We start from the raw sequence: 20,044 nt of genomic DNA, 5'->3' as shown, positions 1-20,044 counted from the left end.
TTTATACGTTATATATCTCAACGATGTTCTAAATATATATATATACACGTAAATAAATTTATAAATTTATTTATTTATTTACAAACGTTTCTATAATTAGTTCCATGAAACTTTGAATATATAATACTACGCGAAGTATATTTCAACGGACGCAAAAATTGAAGCAAAGCTATCAGAGGAATAACGTTTTACAGCCTGAATGAAATAGTAGCGACAATCTGAATGAATAATTAGAGTGGAAAAAGGAATGTTGAAAAGGCAAGGAAGATAATAAGAGCGAACGCAGCGAACTGCACAAAATGTAAACGGCTATCAACACAAATAACTTTTGCTAGTATCGTATCCTCACGCATATGCATACTAAGAGATACGAAAAATGGGTCAACGATAACTCGTAACGACATAGTTCTCCAAAGAAATGACACTTAAAAGTATCTAAAATAGCGAAACGTTTAACCTCATAATCCGATCGAATTTCTCATAGGTTTTGACAAACTTGGACCTTTGAATTCTTACATGCATACGTAAATACATATAAGAAAAAGGGGTAAGTATATGTGTATATCACTCGTAATATATAGCGATTTTTGTAAGATTGTTCGCATCGGCCACAAGCGAAAGACTCGAAGTAGAAACGGTACGAGTGGAGAAATTTTTGTGATGTTACTAATTTTTTTTTTTTTTTTTTTTTTTGATACATACGTAGAGATTTACCTATTCCGTTTCTGGGGGAAAACGTATTTGTACTAATAATTCTTGAAATAATAAAGCGACGTACAGAACGTATCGTGTTTTTATAGTCGCTACAAGCCGCCAAATTGACGGAAGAGTCAGTGGAGGGTTAATAGCAGAAGATCGTACACGAGCCGAACATCGAGCCGCACGTTGCTAACGCCCCGTTCAAGATAGATTATCCGCAGCTACTAGAAACCAGGCCAACGATAAGCTCCGTACATCGTCGGGGACTCGGCCAAAAAGGAATCCATGGAAAAGCTATTTGCTGGGTATTACGTAAAAACGTCAGGAAACCAAGGTTGTTCGACATCGACGTCGCATCGGTAGCTGAAATTCGAAACGGCGAGGAATATAGGTCGGTCGACGTGCGAGTGGAATACGAATGCCAGGGCCGAGAGAAATTCCTTTTGCCGTCGCGTGGAAATCCGGATTCCAGAGAAGTTTCTTACTTCCTGGAACGGCTCGGTTCGGTCCGTATTGCGGTTCCGTTGCGCCAGTTTCCGCCAATCGAGAATGGCGAAACGTAAAAATATCGCTGGCCCGTCTCCAAACGCGCGGATCTTCTCGCGTAAACAGACGAAAAACCGTTTCCACACGCTGCATGGACCGAGGAAACCGGGAAAGAAACACACGCACAGATCGGTTCTCTCTTTGTCCCTTTTTCCTTCTCTTTTCTCGTTTGAAGCCGTTTTCTTTCTCTTCCACTCGAGACGAAACGTTCGAAGAAGATAAGATTAGGAGCGCGGGTAAGTCGAAAGTAGAGGAGAATTAGACGTCGAAGGATTTTCGTTCTATCGATTTTTCGGAGTTTTTATCGAGTTTGAAACTCGACGTGGAACTCGGCGAGGAAGTAGGTCGGCGCGTTGTTCGTCGATTTCAGGAAGAAGTTCCTTTAGATTCGGAAGGAGCAAAGTGTATCGCGGAAGGATGGTTTTATAGGGGAGTTATTTGGTGACGATACGCTCTGGTTGGTTTCTGAAATAGATTACCGGGATGCGCGGTAAATTTCTATCGAAAATACAGCGAATAATATGGAAATTTTAAAACGACGAATACAACTGGAAACAATGGAATAGAAAATACGTTCATGCTCGATCGTGTACGTTTTTTACGATACCACGATATCTATTTATCAATGTTATTTAACATTCGTTCGGTACTCGACTACAGCTATTTTAATCTTCCTACGTTCCAAGTACAATAATCAGATGCAAAATGAGTATCCTTCGCTACAGCATGCTTCTCGTAACTTAATTATAATTATACGATTAACTATATCATTCAAATTTAGACAGATACAGCAAATGTTCGATTCTCGAACGCCTGTATTACACGCAATTAAGAAACGCACTAAGAAAAAGGAATATACGTAGAACGAAAGAATCGTATTTAAAATCATGTCGGATGATATTTCAAACGAATCACAGGATTTAACGCGATCAAAACATCTTCACATCGCAATCTTCGCGTCGAACGAAGAATTAATAAAAGATACGCACATCGTAACAAGGAATTAAGAAGATTGGGTGAAAAAGAAAGGAGTTGTTGAATCTATCATTCGTCGTACTTATCGTATGGTACTTACAATTAAAAAAATAAAGAAAGAGAAAAGCTAGTGTTCTGAATGTCCCACTTACGCTCCACGATAAGACGTTTGGAATCGTGTTCGCTTAACGAGGACAATTCGGGATCCAAAGTATGTCTCTGTTGTAACCCTCTTCTTGGAAGGGTGGACACCCTTCTTAGCAATAGCGCTATATAAACATCACAATCATTTCAACACAATTACATTTATAGCGTAGTTAGATCGATTAAATTAAGCGAAATTTCTAAAAGAACCCAAAGGAACGCAGAACGTTTACTCGCGCGAAATAAGACGAAGAAAAGGATACAGATACAGGAAAGAAAAGCTGCGGTGAGAGATTAGCGTGACATTTGCGAAATAAGAATAGGGCAACGAAATAGAATCAAGCTGAAAGTTCCAAGCAAAAATTATGTACAGTTATGTTGGAAATTACACGTAATGGCAAGATAATAAATAACAAGTATTTTAAGAGTAACGATTATTTCGTACATATCGACGGTAAACGCTTTGACCAGCTTTCACCGATTTTGTTCGGTTCGCCGTTTTTACAGAAAAAAAAATCTTAATTTTTCGCCTAATTCGCATCGAGTTCCATTCGCGCGAACAGCGCTAGCGTTCGTTCAAAGTGAGAGCCTCTGTAACTGCGAGAGATAAAAGAGCCGCGAAACACGGAAACACGCGTCCGTAAGCCTATCTCGTTCGCGGTGCGTGCATCGTAGATGCAGCTGCAGTACACACAGGCGACCAAAGCGTCTAACGTCTAAACGTTCGTTCGTTCGTTTGCGCTACTAGACTCGATTCGATGGAATTCGCGCTTGTTCTCATCGCGTTACAGTTATTTCGCTCTGTATCGCGCGCTATGGGAAACGGCTTCGAGTTTTGTCGAGGACGCTGACGCGGTCCTTTACTCCTCTGTCGCTTTCGGAAACGTACTGTGCCTTTCATCACCCATCCTGTCGCGTCGATATCGCTTCTAATTAACAGAGAGGATAGCGCGCCAAACGTGCCTGAACACCTTACGATTTCTTCGCTCCTGAGACGAGCTAACTCGAGATATTACGTTTCTAGACTTTCGTCGGCTGACGCGCGATAAAACTTTCTTCCGCGATCCAGTTTCCGTTTATTCCAACAACTTTCAACGCTTCGAAACTAATAACCGCGTATTCCGGATAAGAGGCGGGCGAGGAATAGAGAGAAACAGGTCGATCGATGAAACTCGGTCGGTTCCTTTCGCGTCGAGACCAAGAACGTCTCGCGAAGGATAATTGATATACTTCGTTAAGATATAAATTAGTTAGCAGGCTCTTTAGACGTTCGTGAAATAGACTTACGTATAAATCATATTGCAAGTTTGCGCCCTACATTACGTACGCGCCACTGTGACAAATTACGCGATAGAGCGTGAGAACGGCTAATAGAAAACTGCTAATAAAGCTCGTTCGGAAGGAGTAGTAAGTGGGGAGAGAAGAGAAGGAAGGAGCAAAGGCGTGGCACGTAATGAGAAAAGGCCATCAGCGTGGTAACTACGATGCATTTGCTGCGTGTAGCGTTAGGGTATTCACGCTGGCCGTACAAGGAGGTTGAGTCATGCGACAACGTAGGAGGAGCAAAGGATGCACCTAACCCAACGTCCGATAAGACGATACCTCCGTTGGCACGGCACAACGTCCGGAACGCTTTTTTCTTCAAAATCAACGGCATCGATAGTTCGACCAGCCAGAAATAATTGACTACTTCCGACGTTCCTTCGTCTCTCGCGACTATCTTACGGACCTACACCTATAGAAATCTGATATTATTTGGCCTGTTCGAACGACTCGTTCAGGTTATTAATATCGGTACAGAGGATCGATCGTAGCCGCGGATCGCGCGGCCTGTCCCTTAAAATCGATCTATATCGATAAGCGACTAAAATTTTTGCCAGCTCTTCGAGGCTCGTCCTTGGTACGATCGTCCCGAATCGAATCGGTCCGCGGTGCAATTAGTCCGGTGGAAACCCGTGCGCCGTGGCGGCAGCCGATCGAGTTCGAGGCGAGCAAGCAGTCGCGATTAAGCAACGATATACGTACTCCGGTGGTTAAGTTATAGCCCGTGTAACCGAAGCAAAGCAGCGTCGGATCGTGTTACCGCCAGCATTGTCTCCTTGAGTTACCAAAGCACCGACCACCGCGTTCTAACCTCGTCCTTTTATTCTTCCTCCCCCTTTCGACCTTGCGCGAAAGCGCCCTGGAACTCGATCTTCCGATGCCGGGACGATCGGCGAACAGCGACCGAACAGCGACCGAACAGCAACTCCGTAAATCGAAGCTGGACTTTGCGTATTCAAGACCGGACCAAACTCCGAATTTCCGAGGAATTTGCCGCGTTAAGACGCAGACTTGACAACAGCGTCGAGAGACGAAACGTTTTGTCGACGATATTCGGAATTTATCGGCGAAACGGATGCAAACGCATCTGTCGATAGAGAGACGAGCGAACACGCCAATCCCCGAAGGTTAACTCGAGAGCGATTTCACCGCGGGATCGCAACCGACAGTGATTTTTAATTAAACGTACGGACGTTTCAATTAAGATCCTCCGGTGTCGGCGTTTCTCGCGCCGCTTCCCTCTATCATCCCCTGCCGCGCTTCCAGCCACTCTCCGTTCCATCGTTTCTCGTCTCCGTTCAACGAGCACGCCCCTCGATCGCTGTTTCTCGCCTTCGCGATCCGCCTTTCTACTCTCGTACGATGTTTCGGCAGATGTCGCCAGACCCTCGTTCGCCCCTTTCTTTTCGCACCCTGCACTCTTTCGTCGCACGCGCCACGACGTTCTTTCGCTTTTCCACCGTAGAAATCGTCCGCTAGCTGCAAACTCCAGCCTTTGTAGAACGACTCTACGACGCAGAAATCGTAAGGTCGAAAATGGGAAGCTACACGCTTCTTCTTCGCTCTTTTTAGCCATTACAACGAGCGACCGTAAAAGTTGTATCGTCGCTTAAACGTCGACAACTTTGTCAACCGATTAAATTAATGGCGATTTCTAGCGATTGGTTTCTTTGGATCTTTAGATCGATCGAGTTAGAGAACGCAACGCGCGATACCGCCGAGAACGAGTAATCCACGAAAAGAAATACATAGGCGTTTGAAACGATTCTAATGAAACATAATTTTTTTTTTTTTTTTCTACGTCGTTACGAATCGCTGATTTCATGCTAAATTACCAAGCGAAGTGATGCGCGTGAAAACACACACACACGCGTGTTTCTTTAGGAAATAGCCTGCAGCATTTAACGACGCGAGACCAACAGGTTGCGGTTTCCATTTCCGCAAAAATACCGAATCATACTTGGCGTTTTCCACGATTAACGATCATACCCCGTAACTGGCAATCGCTACAGCTACACAGAAACGTTTTCACCGCGTATACGATATAAACGTTAAGCGCAAAAGCGGAGGCAAGCCGGAAAATCGCGCAGAGAAAGCTGAAACGAAAGGAAGCGAAGAAAAATGCAGAAAACGGTACAGGAAACATCGATAAACGCGGTATAACAACCTCGTCTTATAACGACTTCGTCATCGACGTTATTATTTGGAAAACCGATAATTTCATTTTCGAACTAACTGGTATTTTAACCGACCAGGGTAGTTGAAATTTTACGATTTTAAACTCGCGACTATAACGTGCTCGTTTCGTTGGTGCTAAATATCAACGAAATGATTTTTCTAGCTATTAATATGCTTTCGTAACGCGGCTTGAAAACCGAAAATATTTTCAGATACGCAATGCGAGTCTGATATTTCTTCGTATCCTGTCTTGCGTAAATACGATGTGTCAACGAAAAGCCTGAACGTAAAAGCGGAAATGTGATTCATTTGAGTTTATATCAGTAAAAACATAAGAACATTGACATTTATTTTTCGTAGTTTTATTTACAACGTCATGATGAATTCTGCTTAAAGGAGAAGCTTTAACGATATTTTCCAACGTATAATCGTAACGTTTTATCCGACTGGTCTCTCGAATTCAAGCATTTCGATGATCGTTCGAGAAACGCGTACGTACCGAAGGTAACGTGAATTTTAGGCGAGCGTTCCGACTACGCGAACGTTAACTCGGCCATCGAAAAAGCAAAGCGTTTCGCGACTATTAGAGCTCCGATATACTCTTGTCGTCGACGCAAATGCCACGCATTGGAAATAGGAAGCCGAGCGAGACAAGAAAGAAAGCATAGCACGGTCCCGTCACTTACAAACGCTACCCGCGTCGCTCTCTTCTTTGCCACTGAGATCCAAGTGGTTTTTCCTCTTGCGACGCACTATAGAATTCCACACCTTCTTACGGCTCATCGCGAACATCAATTACCAATCGACTTATCGTCGCAGAGCCACGAGGCGAGGCAGCGGCACACAACGAACACGATTCTTCCTGACCGATTTTCCAATAGGATCGCGCGTCCCGGCAAACTAGGTCGATCGACGCGTCATCGTCGACTAACGATTAGCAACCACATCGCCGGAGAATCGTCGACCGGTTCGACTCGTTCCAACCGAAAGACACTTTGCGATCGTACGACGCCGAAAAACGAGTCCCGTACGAACGGGAAAACCGAGAAAAACGCACTTCGCGATCGCGATTACGTTCCAACTACTCGTTCGTCTTGTCTCGCTTGTACGAAACTACGAATCCACTGGAAGAGACCTCGTCGGGCTGTGCGCTGGTAGACGGTGGTAGATGGTAGTAGATGGTAAGTAGTTCGAGGCGAACCATCGCGTCGCATCGGATCGGACCGTGATCAGCGAATCAGCGAGTATTTCGCTGCTTCCCAACGCAATTAGGCGATCCGTGGACTCGTGACAGCTCCATAATTAGTTCGCGGTTCGCCTTGGACCAGGGTTGCTCCCGTTCGATTCGCCAAGCACGGTCAACTCGAACGACACAGACGGACGGAGAGACGAACGCGAGAGTACCAGGTTGGCAGCGACGAGCTGCGGCCGATCGACCGGACGACCAGCAACGAACGAAACGGAAGCGGCCACGGGGAGAAGCGGCGGATTTTTATCCGCTAGCGCGATTTCGCGACCGAGCGACCATCGTTTGCCGACACGAACGCGATTCTATCGTCGCGAGGCAAACGCACGAGGACGAGAGCGGCGGCGGCACTTTTATCGCATCCGCCGCGAACAGCTCTTTCCACGCGGAGGAGCCGACCGCGCGTTAACCTTCCGCCGCCAATCGGCTGCTGCGGAATCGAGGACGGTGGGGACGCGACTCTAGGAAAATCGAGCGAAACGTGGCGACGATTTTACCGGGTGCCCTGGAAAACCGTGTTCTTACAACGGCAGGTTCGCTGGCGCGAAAGATGGCTGACGTTTCTCTCGAAAGAACGTCGGATGTCGTCGGTTTTCTTCCGTTGGGATAAACACGCTTTTCCCTCCTATCGAAATAACGTCGTATATTTTAACATTCTGCAAACAGGCTATCGCTATCGTCAAACGTTATCGCCGTAAACGAGCGAGTCGTCTCGTAGTCTCGAATCTCGAAATTCGACGCGACCGATATGCCACGGGGACTGCCGGTCGTTCGCTAAAATTAGTTTCGTCGAAGAATATAAGAGAGTTCTCCAAAACTATTTCCATTTCGCTTCGCAGCACCAAAAGTTGTCGGCTAGAACGATCGAATATCGCGTCGTAATCGCGCAACCGCATCCTAGATGGGACGACATCGGCTTGGAACACCCGTACCGCTATCGTGTCCTTTTCGCGCGAACGATTAAATTGCGAAGGGCGAGCAGAGGCGAACTACCGTCCACGTTGGTGAATCTGCGTCTTGGGATAGTCCGGTCGAGGATATGCGGTTGTCGGTGACGATAAGAGTGGCCCGCCTGACGGTAAGTTGTTTTTCCAAAATATCGTGGATCGTTGTCCCGTGAACTCGTCCAACGGAACGAAGAACAGCGACCACTCCGTAACCGATCGTATCGTAGGTATGTCTATGGGATTTGCGCGAACGGGTATAATTTATTAACATCGGGAATCAACGCGATGTAATATTCGCGAAACGAAAATTCAATTAGACACGCGCACGTATAGTGAACGTTACGGTCGGCTGGGCTCAACGGTTAAACGAAGTTTAGCGAAAAAGCTCGTTAATTCGGACGATACTTGGCACGAGTAAGTACGATTCGCCATCTTTTCCACGTTACGGCAAAGAACGGCGGCAGCAATTAACGAGTCTCCGTACAAGTATAAAGTTGCACCCGACGAACAATAGGGAAATTAGGGTCGCTGGTGTAAACGAGGCGAAGTAACGCGCCGTCGAGGACTTTGTTTCTACGGCGTATCAAGAGCAAACTAGAAAGCACTTTCCAATGTTATTTTACGTTACACGATGTAAACGTATACCGAGCAATCGAACCCTAGGATTGAGATACACTTGTCAAAATTATACCCGTTACCTCGCTCTTCGATCGAACGAAACACACGCGCGTTACACCTAAGTCCGTTCCCATCGGTATCGAGAGGCTACTAAAGCATTCGTCTCGTACAATTTCTCACGATACGAGAAAAGGAAAGAAACGCCTGGATTTTCGAGGGACGCGACGTTCGGACGTTCGCGTCTAAAGAAACGGTCGGTGGCTTCGAGTCGATCACAGCCGCCTTGCTCGTACCATCCTCTTCGATTCAGATCGTTGGAAACTCGTGGAAGCGTTGTCGATGGCGAGATTCGCGCTCGCCCTACTCCGCTACATACTACGCGGCGTATATACGCGGCGAGCATGCGAATCGCTCGATTAGCTCGCCGAGAAACCTGTGATCGCTGTTCTTTTCGAATAACGGTTTTCCACCGGTTTCTATGAATTTCGCTCTTCCTGCGAAAGGATCGTAGCGACTAGCCCGCGATCGCCGCTCCGTTCCTAGAGAGATCAGCGGTCTGCTGGTATTTGTTATTTACTGGCATCGCTAGATACGACGACGAAAAATTCAAGAGTTCGACCGTAAGCGTTCGCGAGAAGATGCGTTCGCGAGAAGATGCGATCGCGAAACGACGAAACGGACGATCGCTGGGCGCTTTTGTTACATAACCGACCAGAGACACGCTCCAGACTATAGAGGATCGTTGTGCAGGCGGCAATCACGACGATGTTGCAATCGCGAAGATCCATTGGCGACCGTGCATTTACGTGGGTGGAAAACGCGTGTGCGTTGATGCATGCAACGCGGACGCGCCTCGGACCAGCGCGCCGACACGAAGAAACCTAACCGTACAGAGGCTACACGCCGCTATAGGACGACTCTTCCGGTGCCAAGGCATGTCCGGTGCCTCGGACGATGCCTGAACGATGATCGCGACCGAGAACTCTTTCGATCGATTATCCGACGTGTTATTCTTTCGATACCGTTTTTGTCCGTCTTTCTCTCTCTCTCTCTCTCTCTCTCTCTCTCGACCTCCGTGAATTTAACAATTTTGAAATTACACGTACCAGGTATCGTTGATATGGTCGATAATTGGTCGTAATGGTTGACGCGATTTTAGACGCCAGCAGGCGTGGTAGACGGAAATGTGATAAATTCGAGCTTTTAAAACGCAAGATCAAAGTTACCAGGTGCTATTATTTACGTAATCGGTTGGACGTACGTGTTTTTCCCGATTGGAAAGGAGCGACATCGAGTTTTCAGGCGAAACGGTACGTACGTTCGGATCGGTCGCGCGTTTATCCAGGCTGCGATCTCGACGTGGTATTACGTTTAAATTAATAATCCCCGTTGCGTCGCGTGATTGCCGTCACTCGGAAACGCGTCCGTTACACGCGTGTTATTACGGGCGGCGTGCAATTTCAATAATAATTATAATCACGCGCGTGGTTCGGCGAGACGAGGAGAGCAACGGACGCAAAGGAATAGATGGAAAGAGAAAGAAACGCGTTTGCCCAAAGAAACTCGCATCCTTCGTGCCCTCTCTCTTCGTACCGGTGACTCGAACATCGGCCATCCAGTTAAAAACCTGCTGAAATTCTTATTTCCTACGATTATATTTGATATATCGTTACTTTTACGAGGCTACGCTGAATATACGGGGGGTAGTCACGAAGGTCACTCGAAATCATCGCTCCGATTCACATCAACGTGGTTATTCGCGAAGGTAAACGAGTGTTCGTCTAAGGCTGAGACAGTCGATATCCCGGTCTTCCTTTTTTATCGAAAAGTCTCGTAACGCATTTTCTGTTCTTTTTCTTGCTTTTCTTTTTTTCTTTTTTTTTTTTTTTTTTTTTTTTTTTTACGAAATAGACGGGTTTTCCTTAATCGAGGAGGATTACAGGAAGAAGGTTATACGCGTAATATGAATCACGCACACGCAACGATGACTAACGTTTTCCTCTTAACGTCGGTATTATCTTTTAAATTTTCCGCAAACTCCAATGTAATTGCTCCAATGTAAAAAGCAACCGGGAGAGAATCGTTGCGTCGTCTCCTCCAGAAATCGCACCAGAAACAAACGTTAACGACTCTTCGTTGATATCGTGGCAACAAAATTTGCAACGTCTTAAGGACGCGCTCGCAAGTTGCAAAGTCTCACCTCGATAAATCCAAACCGTCGTAACTTTCGTACCGTACCAGTTTCTACGATTCTGATCCTACAGGCTCGTAATCTCAAAGAATTTAATACGCTTTGGAAGATCGATGAAAACGGTTAAACGAGAATCTCACGAGCGAGTCCAGTTAACTCGAATTTTCGTTTACCGCTTCTTGAGTCGTTCGTACGGCAACGAATTCGCTGTCGACTTCCCTTTCACTGTTTCCAGCAAGACGGCATTATCGCGCGTTATCAACCGCGAAACGACCGATATCTCGGAGAAAGTTACGCGGAGGTAAAGGAACAAAGGGAACGGTGGACGTTCGGGGAATACGGGAAAGAAATCCAGTTCCTGACGGCGTAAATCCGCGCGATATCAGCCATCGAGGCGACGAAGCAACCTTCGAGAACTCGCCGACAACCATCTCCGGGTATCGCGCCGTGAGATCGGCACATCTAAACTCTCTCTTTTCTCTTTTCTCGAAATAGAATCGACTATGCGTCACAGGCGAGTTCACGCAGAATTCGTCGAACGGTCTAAAATTCGTCGGAAGACGAGAAATTCCGGCGAAAAAGTTGCTCGATCGTCCTCGGCGCGTCAAATCAGCGCGAACCAGACAGCGCGGAGGCAACGCGGAGAATAAAAGGGCGCTTTCGATCCCGAAGGAAACGTCGTCCGAGGGATAGAACGATAAATGGCGAAAAATCACTGCTGCGAAACCTATTCGCCTTTGAGTTTTTCGAAGACGAAAAGTTTCTCGAAAACGACGAAGAAGGCGACGAGGCTCCTGTTCGAAGTTAGTAGAGCTTTCTAAACGACTCTCCGTATCCTGGGTTATTCGCGGTTGAAACCGCGATCAAAATGCGTAAAGATTTAACGGACGCGTTTATCGTACTTTTAAGTAAAATACCGATGGAACAGGAAGAGAAGTTGGCTATTCGTTGTTGGCCTAGTAGAATACTGTAACGCATACAGTTGCAACGCGGTACTCGCAGCCTCGCAGTTCGACGATGCAGCCTGTCGATAACGCAGAACTTGTGCGCTGCGACCTACGTTACCATCTAGCGATACAGGTCGATAACGAACGCGTCGAAACTGTTCGACGATATAATGCGATTCTAACTTCTTGTTCCACGGTTAAACGCGTACAGACAAATAGAACTATGTCGCGGCTTCGAGTAAAAATCGAGAACAAAACACCTACGGTTTACCATCGGACGATACTACGCCTTCGTATTTACGTTAAATTTACCAGCCAAAACACGCTCGCAGCAATTTACAAATAAAACCGCGAATATCCCACCGTTCTAAAGCTTCGTCGTCTTGTCTCTTCCATTTACACGATCCTTGGAACGCCACGCTAATTGCCGGCCATTAAAAATTGAACGCGAAGCCAACGCGAGTGGGAAGGCTTCTTTGTCGGTGCACTTTCAACGAGAGGCCCGACGCACTCGGGGAATTGCACCTGTCGAACAATGTCCGCTCGTTACGAGCACAACGTACGCGCGTTTGTCGACAACGGCAACGACCGTTCGAGACAAAGCGCAATTAATACCACGTGGTCTTGATTTCGTAGACCGCGGTATCGGTCGCGAGATAAAGCATCGACGCTGCAGGGGAGTCGCGCGCGATTTGCAAGCGCGAGGAAAAGCACAAACGCTTCCGTGTTCTCGTTATGCAACGCGGAACGCGATAACCCTTTCCGATCGCTTATTAAGCGCGGAACCATTGAACGCGCAGCCGGCCAAGATTCTGCTTTCTATGGGAAATTGCGTGGCAAACGAACCGATCCCAAAGTCGCGATCGTTGTGTCGCGTACGCGTCTCTTTCCTCGTTGTTATTACGAGTTACGATCGTGTAACTTTGATACTATAACGTGTAAATGTACGTGTATATGTTAAAGAGAGAGAGAGAGAGTGTGTGTGTCAAGGTAATTATATTTTCGTAAAAATACCATGTACGTCGCCGCTTAAACCGAGATCGATCTTGAGCGTATGTTTCATAGACTCACCTATTGGTGACGCGGTGTTGGCTTCCCTCAGGCTCACTGTTTCCGGTTCAACCGCCGCTTCGTCTTCTTCGATCAATGGCGGCGGTGGTGCCAACGGTCGTGATTCGTAACCCCAATGCTGTCGAAAAGCACGTGCGCCCCCGTCCAATCGAACACGTGGTAACTCGACGAACATCGCGTCTCCCAACTGAGAACAAAATTGTCGATACCGTAGCATTGTGATTTTAATAGCGCTGGTATGTTATTAACGATTCGATCGGCGCGATATTACTCGTGATTTAGAAGGATCGATCAACGAAAACGGAAAAAGAGTACGTTCGAGAGAGAACGTTGTTCGTCTTCGTCGTCGCTGACGAATTTTCTAAGCTGGAACGGCAAACTTTTTTTTTCTTTTAGTTGGAAAATAGGCGACAAGACGCAACGACGCGTCGCGTGCATAGACGTGGAATCTTTATTTCGTTCGAACGGTACCTGTCGTACGACCACGCGAACTTTTAAATACAAACATACAAACGATAATTTACGCTTCTCCCAAACTATTTCGCGAATAGCAAATAAAGTAGGTCAGCGCGATGCGATAATCGCGGTACGGTTCGCGACACTCACGTAGCCCCGAATCACGTCCATTTCGGCGGAGCCGGAGCAACTCGACGAGACGGCCGCGTTCAGTCGATCCTATCAGTGTGACGGGTCGTGTCATCGAACTAGCGGAAGAATTAGCCCCGACTAGCGGTTGTCTCGTTTGCCGAGAAAAAGGAGCTGCCGGTTCGCGACTCGCGACAAACTGGACGACGACTGCACCGTGTCCAGTTTGTCTTAAAATACCGTAGATTGACCTGACACGACACGCTGACGTCACTAATTAGAGCTCGTTGAACGCGGTGTGCGGCGCGTGAAATCCACAGATCGTCTCTCGCTTCTCTCTCTCTCTCGACGCGATTCGTTTCTCGTTCGAAACAGAGGTGGAAACGAACGAACGAATCGATCGAAAACAGAGGTCGAAGATGGGAAATTATTAATTTCCATTTGTTTGGCGCGCCTCGCTGCCCACGTTGTACGCCATTATTTGCCAATTATCATCCCCTAACGAATTTCTCGCCGCACACGCGTTCCACGAAACGAACGTTTTGCGACGATCGGACCGCTTGGCTTTGGGCGAAACGCTGTGGCAGCGATAGGCGCGCGAGTCACGGACACGGTTTCGCGGTCTTCGCAGGAGCGGCTCGAACGAATAATATTTCGTTGATGCGAGGATCGAAGTTTGGCGATTCGCGTTTTTAGAACGCCAAGTTTCTTCGAGCTACCGCGAGCGAATATTACCGCGAGCTGAAGGATTTCGCGATAATTGCCGAGTTTGCGCGATAATCCGCGATCCAAGTATCGCGCGAAATCCCTGTTCCTACGATACAAAAACCTCCTACCGTTTCGCTGGTCTTAGAAAGTATAGCTGCTTCTAACCTTTCACCGAACATTCCGACAACAAGACGGTTAAGGAAGGAGGAGCACGCGTCCGCGATCGATCGCGGTCGAACAAGCCGTGAACGCGGTCGCAGTCGTATCGCGTTAACTGTAATTACCAGGCAGACGCGAACGAACGCGTCCAATTACACGAATCCAGTATTGGTTTTGGGCATTGGCGTATAACGATCCCCCATCCCGCCAATCGGTACTCGCATTCTTCTTCCACGACGTTCGATCGCCGGCCTGGCAGGGAATACGTGACCCCGTTTTCCGCGAGCCGCGCTCCATCCGAGCAACGGCGCTCCACGCTAATTCCACGAACGTCTCTATCGTCGAGAAAATCGCACCTCTGCCATTGCCGTATCGCGAATCGAAGAGAGACTGGCGATACGGCTGCCTGTGCGAACTACGTGCGCGGCAAGCGAATAATATTCCAACGACGAACTTTGCGGGCAACGACGCGACCCGCGACGGCAACAGTTTCCAGAACACCGCGAAGAACGACGAGGATCGTAGCGGACAAAATTGCGTTAGGTGGGAACGCGGGGACTCGAAGAGACTCCAAGGAAGTCAAAGGGACCAGAGGCGTAGCAGCCAGTCGTTTCGGTAAATTCGTAGTAACAACGTCCTTCGACGGACAACGAAAGAAACGAACGGAAAAGACGACGCGTCATCCTGGCTCGAGAAAACAATTAGTCACGAACCTTTGCACCGCGAATTCAATTTTTAGCAACGAAAAATTAAGAGAACGCGGGTTTAAGGTTTTATCCAAGTTTCACGCGCCTTGCGTTCCAGCACGATACAACCATTTTCAAACGAATCGATCCCGTCAATCGATTCCGTATGCTTTTCAAATTATCATCTTTGCCTTTTCGGTCATCGAAGTAACGCGAAATTAAAACCATCTCAGCTGTTCCGTTCTCTTGTCACGTCCGACGTTCGACTATTCTAAATTTATAAAAGGCTCCGGTGTGAAAAACACGACAAGAAAATGTGCAAATTATGCAAACACACAGGGATAAAGCAAAACGAGACACGATATCACGGAACGGAAGCATATCAGAGGGACAAACACAACGTTCGAAGGCACACTGATAGAGAACAAACCTTGTTGCGAGACTTGAACATACAGGCGGTCCCGGCGAACAGCTGCGTCCAAGGAAACAGACAAATTAGTTACTAATTGCGCTTGTTTAATTTCGTCGACAGATGAAGACTGATTCGGGAATCCTTCCGGATTCGACGCTAAATTTCATCGTTAAACCGATACGCGCGATTCCCGAATATTGTCAGTTTTGCGTATTTAAAAATACGCAGCTTGTTCGACGCGTACGATACGATAGAATAAAATATCAAGCACGAGACGCGGATCTTTTGTTTTAAATTTATGGATTGAAACGTATGCGTGTGTATTTGTACGTGTGTACGCGTGTGTATTTATACGTGTGTACGCGTGTACATATATAGAAACGTAAACATAGTATCGATAACAATGCGAGTATCATCGTTTGAAGAATTTTTTACAACTACCTCGTACGTCGGATCGATGAACGATAAAAGCTACTTTCTCTTATCACCGTACGTTATCCTATGTATGCAAAACGTGCAATTTAGTATCACGAAATCGTACGTAAATTACAATCGGAATATTTATTCGCTGAATATTTTTGTCCGTTTGAAACGTTAAATCGATCGATTCCGTCTCGAGCGTTACACAGGTGCTTAGCCTTTCCTTCGTTACAAAGCTGGGGAGAAAGTCTCGAGGATATACCCCCATCGACGACTCCGCATCGACGCCCCGTTTTACAAATACAAAAAGTTCAGTCTACGTCGCACGAAGATGTCCGAACGGATCATCGTTCCGCTTTTCCTGTCCGAGTTTAGCTTTTCCGCTGCAGATATTCTTTTATACGACGGACAAATACGCTGTACGCGTGGTAACGTGGGAAGGAAGCGGAACGTAATTAATCGGCCGCCGACGGGGACAATTAACGTTCCCAGTCGAGGCCCAAATTAAGATATCGCTATGGTCGTAATTCGAGGTATCCCGGTGCGTTTCGTGTTCGTTTTAAATCGCGATTGACAACTCGACCGTCCCCGAGGAAAGACGGAACGTCGAGACGCGACGCACGCCACGACTCTGGAATCGATACCCGGCAACGAGCGTCAGGAAGCGGTTTAACCACGCGTTTAAAGAGGTTCCCTTCTGAAACTCGGTACGTATAACGCGTCGAGACCGAGTCTGGTTTAACATTTTGCTCCGCCAACGCGATTACGCGATTACGCGATTACGAACGAACGAGAAAACCAACGGAGGATATTTTATACGTTACGCGCGTTACGTTAACGACTTGGGCCAGCGCTTCTCAACTTTCTTCCCGTTATCGCCCTATTTCTACCATGATCGAATAAACCGTTCCTCGCGTTCGCATAAAGACCGATCTTTAATAGATTTTCGAAAGAGATATTTATACTTTCTACTTCTATTTATACTCTTATTTTTCTTCGTAAACGTATCGACGATACGCGTACTTCAGGAACGCAAAAGCGCTCCATATAAAGCTGGATCTTCTTCGAACGCTGTGGCGATCGGGACGCTCGCGATCTCGGATTCGGTCGGTACAGGATCGTCGATCGTCGACTCTCTTCTCGCGATACGATTTGCTTTCCGATCGATCCATCCCGCTCGTCTCGGTTCGATCTTTGTGCACGCGTCTGTCCGTGAGCAGCACCGTGGCTACCTAATTCGATCCACGCGATCGACCCGTTCCGATTCGACCGATCCGATTACGTCCGTGAGTACGCGTTACGATCTTCCGTCGATAATCGATCCGTCAGTAACGCTGGAATCGATTCGCGTGCCGCGAGTCTGTCCGTGATAACGGAACACGTACACGCCGCCTTTTCCACATGCGCGAATATTCCTTATTCCTTTATGGCTGCCCCGTTCGAGCGTGAACCGTTTCGTTCGAACGTGTGAACTCGACGTCGATGAAACCAGACACTCTTCGGAGCTTCGTTTCACGCTCTTCTGTGATCGATACTGTGGCAAACAGCGTATAATGACTGCCGATTCAGTGTCGATTCAGTGCAGTTTCGTTAAACTAAAGAGAAAGTTAAAGATGTCTCGAGGATGAAGCAAACACTTCACATAATAACGCGAATCCATTCGTGTATTTAAAATATCGATAGAATGATGTCACGTTCTTTCATATACATATATATATATATATATCATCGTATCATCTGCGATTAAAACTGTTATTTACATCACCAAATTCACTCGCAGGATCTTATATTCTAAACTAAATAACGAAATAGTTCTTTAAGACGAAAATCTAAAACGATTCGAGTCACTTCGATCTAACCCTACGAGTCTAGCTTTAGATTCTGTACGTATCCGTAATAACGAACGCGTCGACGTCTTCGACAACTTTTACGCGACAGTTTACCTACGTGGAAATCTGCAATCTCGTCACGCGATATCAAAGGCCGACACAGACGTAACTCGTATCGGTTCGACGTAATCTATAGAATGCTTTTTTCATAAAAAAAAAAGAAAGAGAAAGGAGAAAGAAAAAAAAGGACGAAGCACGAAATTGCAGGCTATACGAACGTATCTGCCTCGAATCGATACGAGTAATACCGTACGGGGTTCTCGACTTCTGCGTTTGTTTCAAGATGTTGCCGAAGGCGTACAGAAGCAGAAGAATCTTACGAACGCTCGATATAAATATACCGGTGGATCGCGAAATAAACATGCAAATTTCTCGAACCAGATGAAAAACTTATCCTGATAAAAGTATTTTTTACGTGTCAATCATCTTATATAAGGTATATAAAGTTTATCGTTAAAGCATATCGTGGAAGTTTAAAGAATTCACTGCTTCTGGAATACGAGAGAAAGTTTATTTCTTAGGTGGCGAATAAGATAAACGTCTATCACGGAAACTAGTAAGGAGATGGTCGAGTCTGAACCATAGGTACTCGTTTGACGACGTAGCGCGCGTGGACAAAGTGAAAATTTCCAGTAGAGCTGCTTTGCGCGTTTACAGCAAGTAGCCGAGCGCACCGCGGTTAAGTTCATCGAAAAGAGAGGTTTCGAGAGCGATACGGGCTGACGATTAGGAGCGGAGACGAGAGAAGCAAAGCACGAATCTCTAACGAGGCACTACTCGAAGAGCTGCTCAGGGAGCCGGAGCAACTGGTGAATTTCTAGCTCGTGTCGTCCCTCCAACGAAGCCAATAACGTTGCCATTGTATCGGATTATACGATAAAGGTGTAACTTCGATGGGGAATCTCGGCTATGCGACTCTCGAGCAGCACAAATTCCGACTCCGCCCGGGCAATCGATAGACGTGCTCGTCGATTACCTTCCCAAACTTCCTCGGTCATCCATTGACCGAGAATATCGAGAATCAAAGAAAACCTAATCTTTTTTTAATTTAACCTAGTGCTGTAATTATTCTTGTTATATAAAGCTTCGAACGATGTTAAAGTACACCTAATCCGACGCTATTTCGGCACTCTACGGTGAAAAGGGATCGTTCTTCCACAGGTAGATACACGATCGCCGCGAAGAAAGAACGGCCCGAGGTATCTAGAGAAACCTTACGCTAGCGGTGCGTTAACGATCGATAAATCCTCCGATTTCCATTGCTAAAGAACCGTCGCTCGAAAGCGACAATTGCTACATTTCCAGCACCTTAAAATACGACGTCGTTAAATGTACTCGTTTCCTTCAATTACGGGCCGTGGTAATCGCCGCATTTGTCCGCGGACTGTTCGTGTCCTTAATAACGGGGCAAAAAGGAGGACGTTTCGGTTGAAAGGTCAAGCAACGCGTTGAATGTCTCCGAACGAACAATGAATTTCAATTTCACGTTGTTATAACTTTGTCCAACCTATTCTTCTATCTTTCCCCTTCTTCGTCATTATCTTTCTCTCCGTCATCTTCGACTTACGTCGTCGTCGTCGTCGAATAAACGAATGAACGAACTCTTGGGGTCAAGAGGTTCGTTCGCCGCTGGGCATTTACTGAAATCCGCGCGGACCGAAATTAGTTCGGTTAAAAGAAGCGCTTTCTTCGCGATCCACGATCCACGAGACGAGACGTTCTTTTAGAAAAAGGGAGAGAAAGAAGGCTCCTTCTTTCGTTCTTTGTCAATGCCGCGGATTCATCGGAATCACTTTGCCACGCCAATAATTCAGGAGAACGACCAACGTAAAAATAATTTGGCCGTTCCTTAAACGCGCGTACCTATTGCGCGACACGTACCTTCGAAACGATCGAGAAAGGAACGAGAAGCGTCTAATGTATTTTCAATCTCGGACCTGTGTAAATGCAACGTGCTAAAGTATCGACGAACAAGCCTTCGTACAAATAATCAGCTCGCGCGAAAACTACGACGCTGGCCGTTTGATACACCGCAGAGGAATATTTCCATTTCGCGAACATCTGCTTTCTTTCGTAGGAGAGTAAAATGGAAGGAAAGACTTATGAAAGAGGACGATGAAGTCTCGCGCCGTTTCATTGACTCGATAACGCGCCGCCTGTTTATTTTACCCTCCCGCGTCGTCGATCGTCCAACCTAACCCCATATAAATGCACCCTTCTGCCTCAACTGTCTCTCTATGCAACTCAAACCCTCGTCTTTCGAGCTCCGTGGAACGCCACGATCTTTCAAACTTTCACGA

General features: G+C 46.7%; 1 protein-coding gene across 15 annotated transcripts in view; it reads right to left on the bottom strand.

Annotated features, from left to right (window-relative positions):
• LOC117231757 (probable Ras GTPase-activating protein) overlaps nucleotides 1–20,044 on the bottom strand; it is a 252,226-nt gene that overhangs the window by 128,247 nt on the left and 103,935 nt on the right. For 4 of the 15 annotated variants that reach the window (XM_033490770.1, XM_033491375.1, XM_033490603.1 and 1 more), the window contains 3 exons: nucleotides 15,454–15,495; nucleotides 12,886–13,072; nucleotides 2,373–2,489 (listed from right to left, as the gene is read on the bottom strand). The exons of 2 other annotated variants lie outside the window; for them this stretch is intronic. In XM_033490770.1, coding sequence (XP_033346661.1) covers nucleotides 2,373–2,489; nucleotides 12,886–13,072; nucleotides 15,454–15,495 — 346 coding nt within the window. Of the gene's footprint in view, nucleotides 1–2,372; nucleotides 2,490–6,551; nucleotides 6,664–12,885; nucleotides 13,073–15,453; nucleotides 15,496–20,044 lie in introns of those variants that run through there. 9 more of the 15 variants (XM_033491043.1, XM_033491131.1, XM_033491290.1 and 6 more) reach the window with 5 other exon arrangements.

Source organism: Bombus vosnesenskii, unplaced genomic scaffold (genome assembly GCF_011952255.1).
Source record: "Bombus vosnesenskii isolate JDL3184/JDL3185 unplaced genomic scaffold, Bvos_JDL3184-5_v1.1 scf7180000013262, whole genome shotgun sequence".
NCBI lineage: Eukaryota > Metazoa > Arthropoda > Insecta > Hymenoptera > Apidae > Bombus > Bombus vosnesenskii.
The sequence above is the reverse complement of the archived record's forward strand: the minus strand, read 5'-3'. Positions and strand labels throughout refer to the sequence as shown.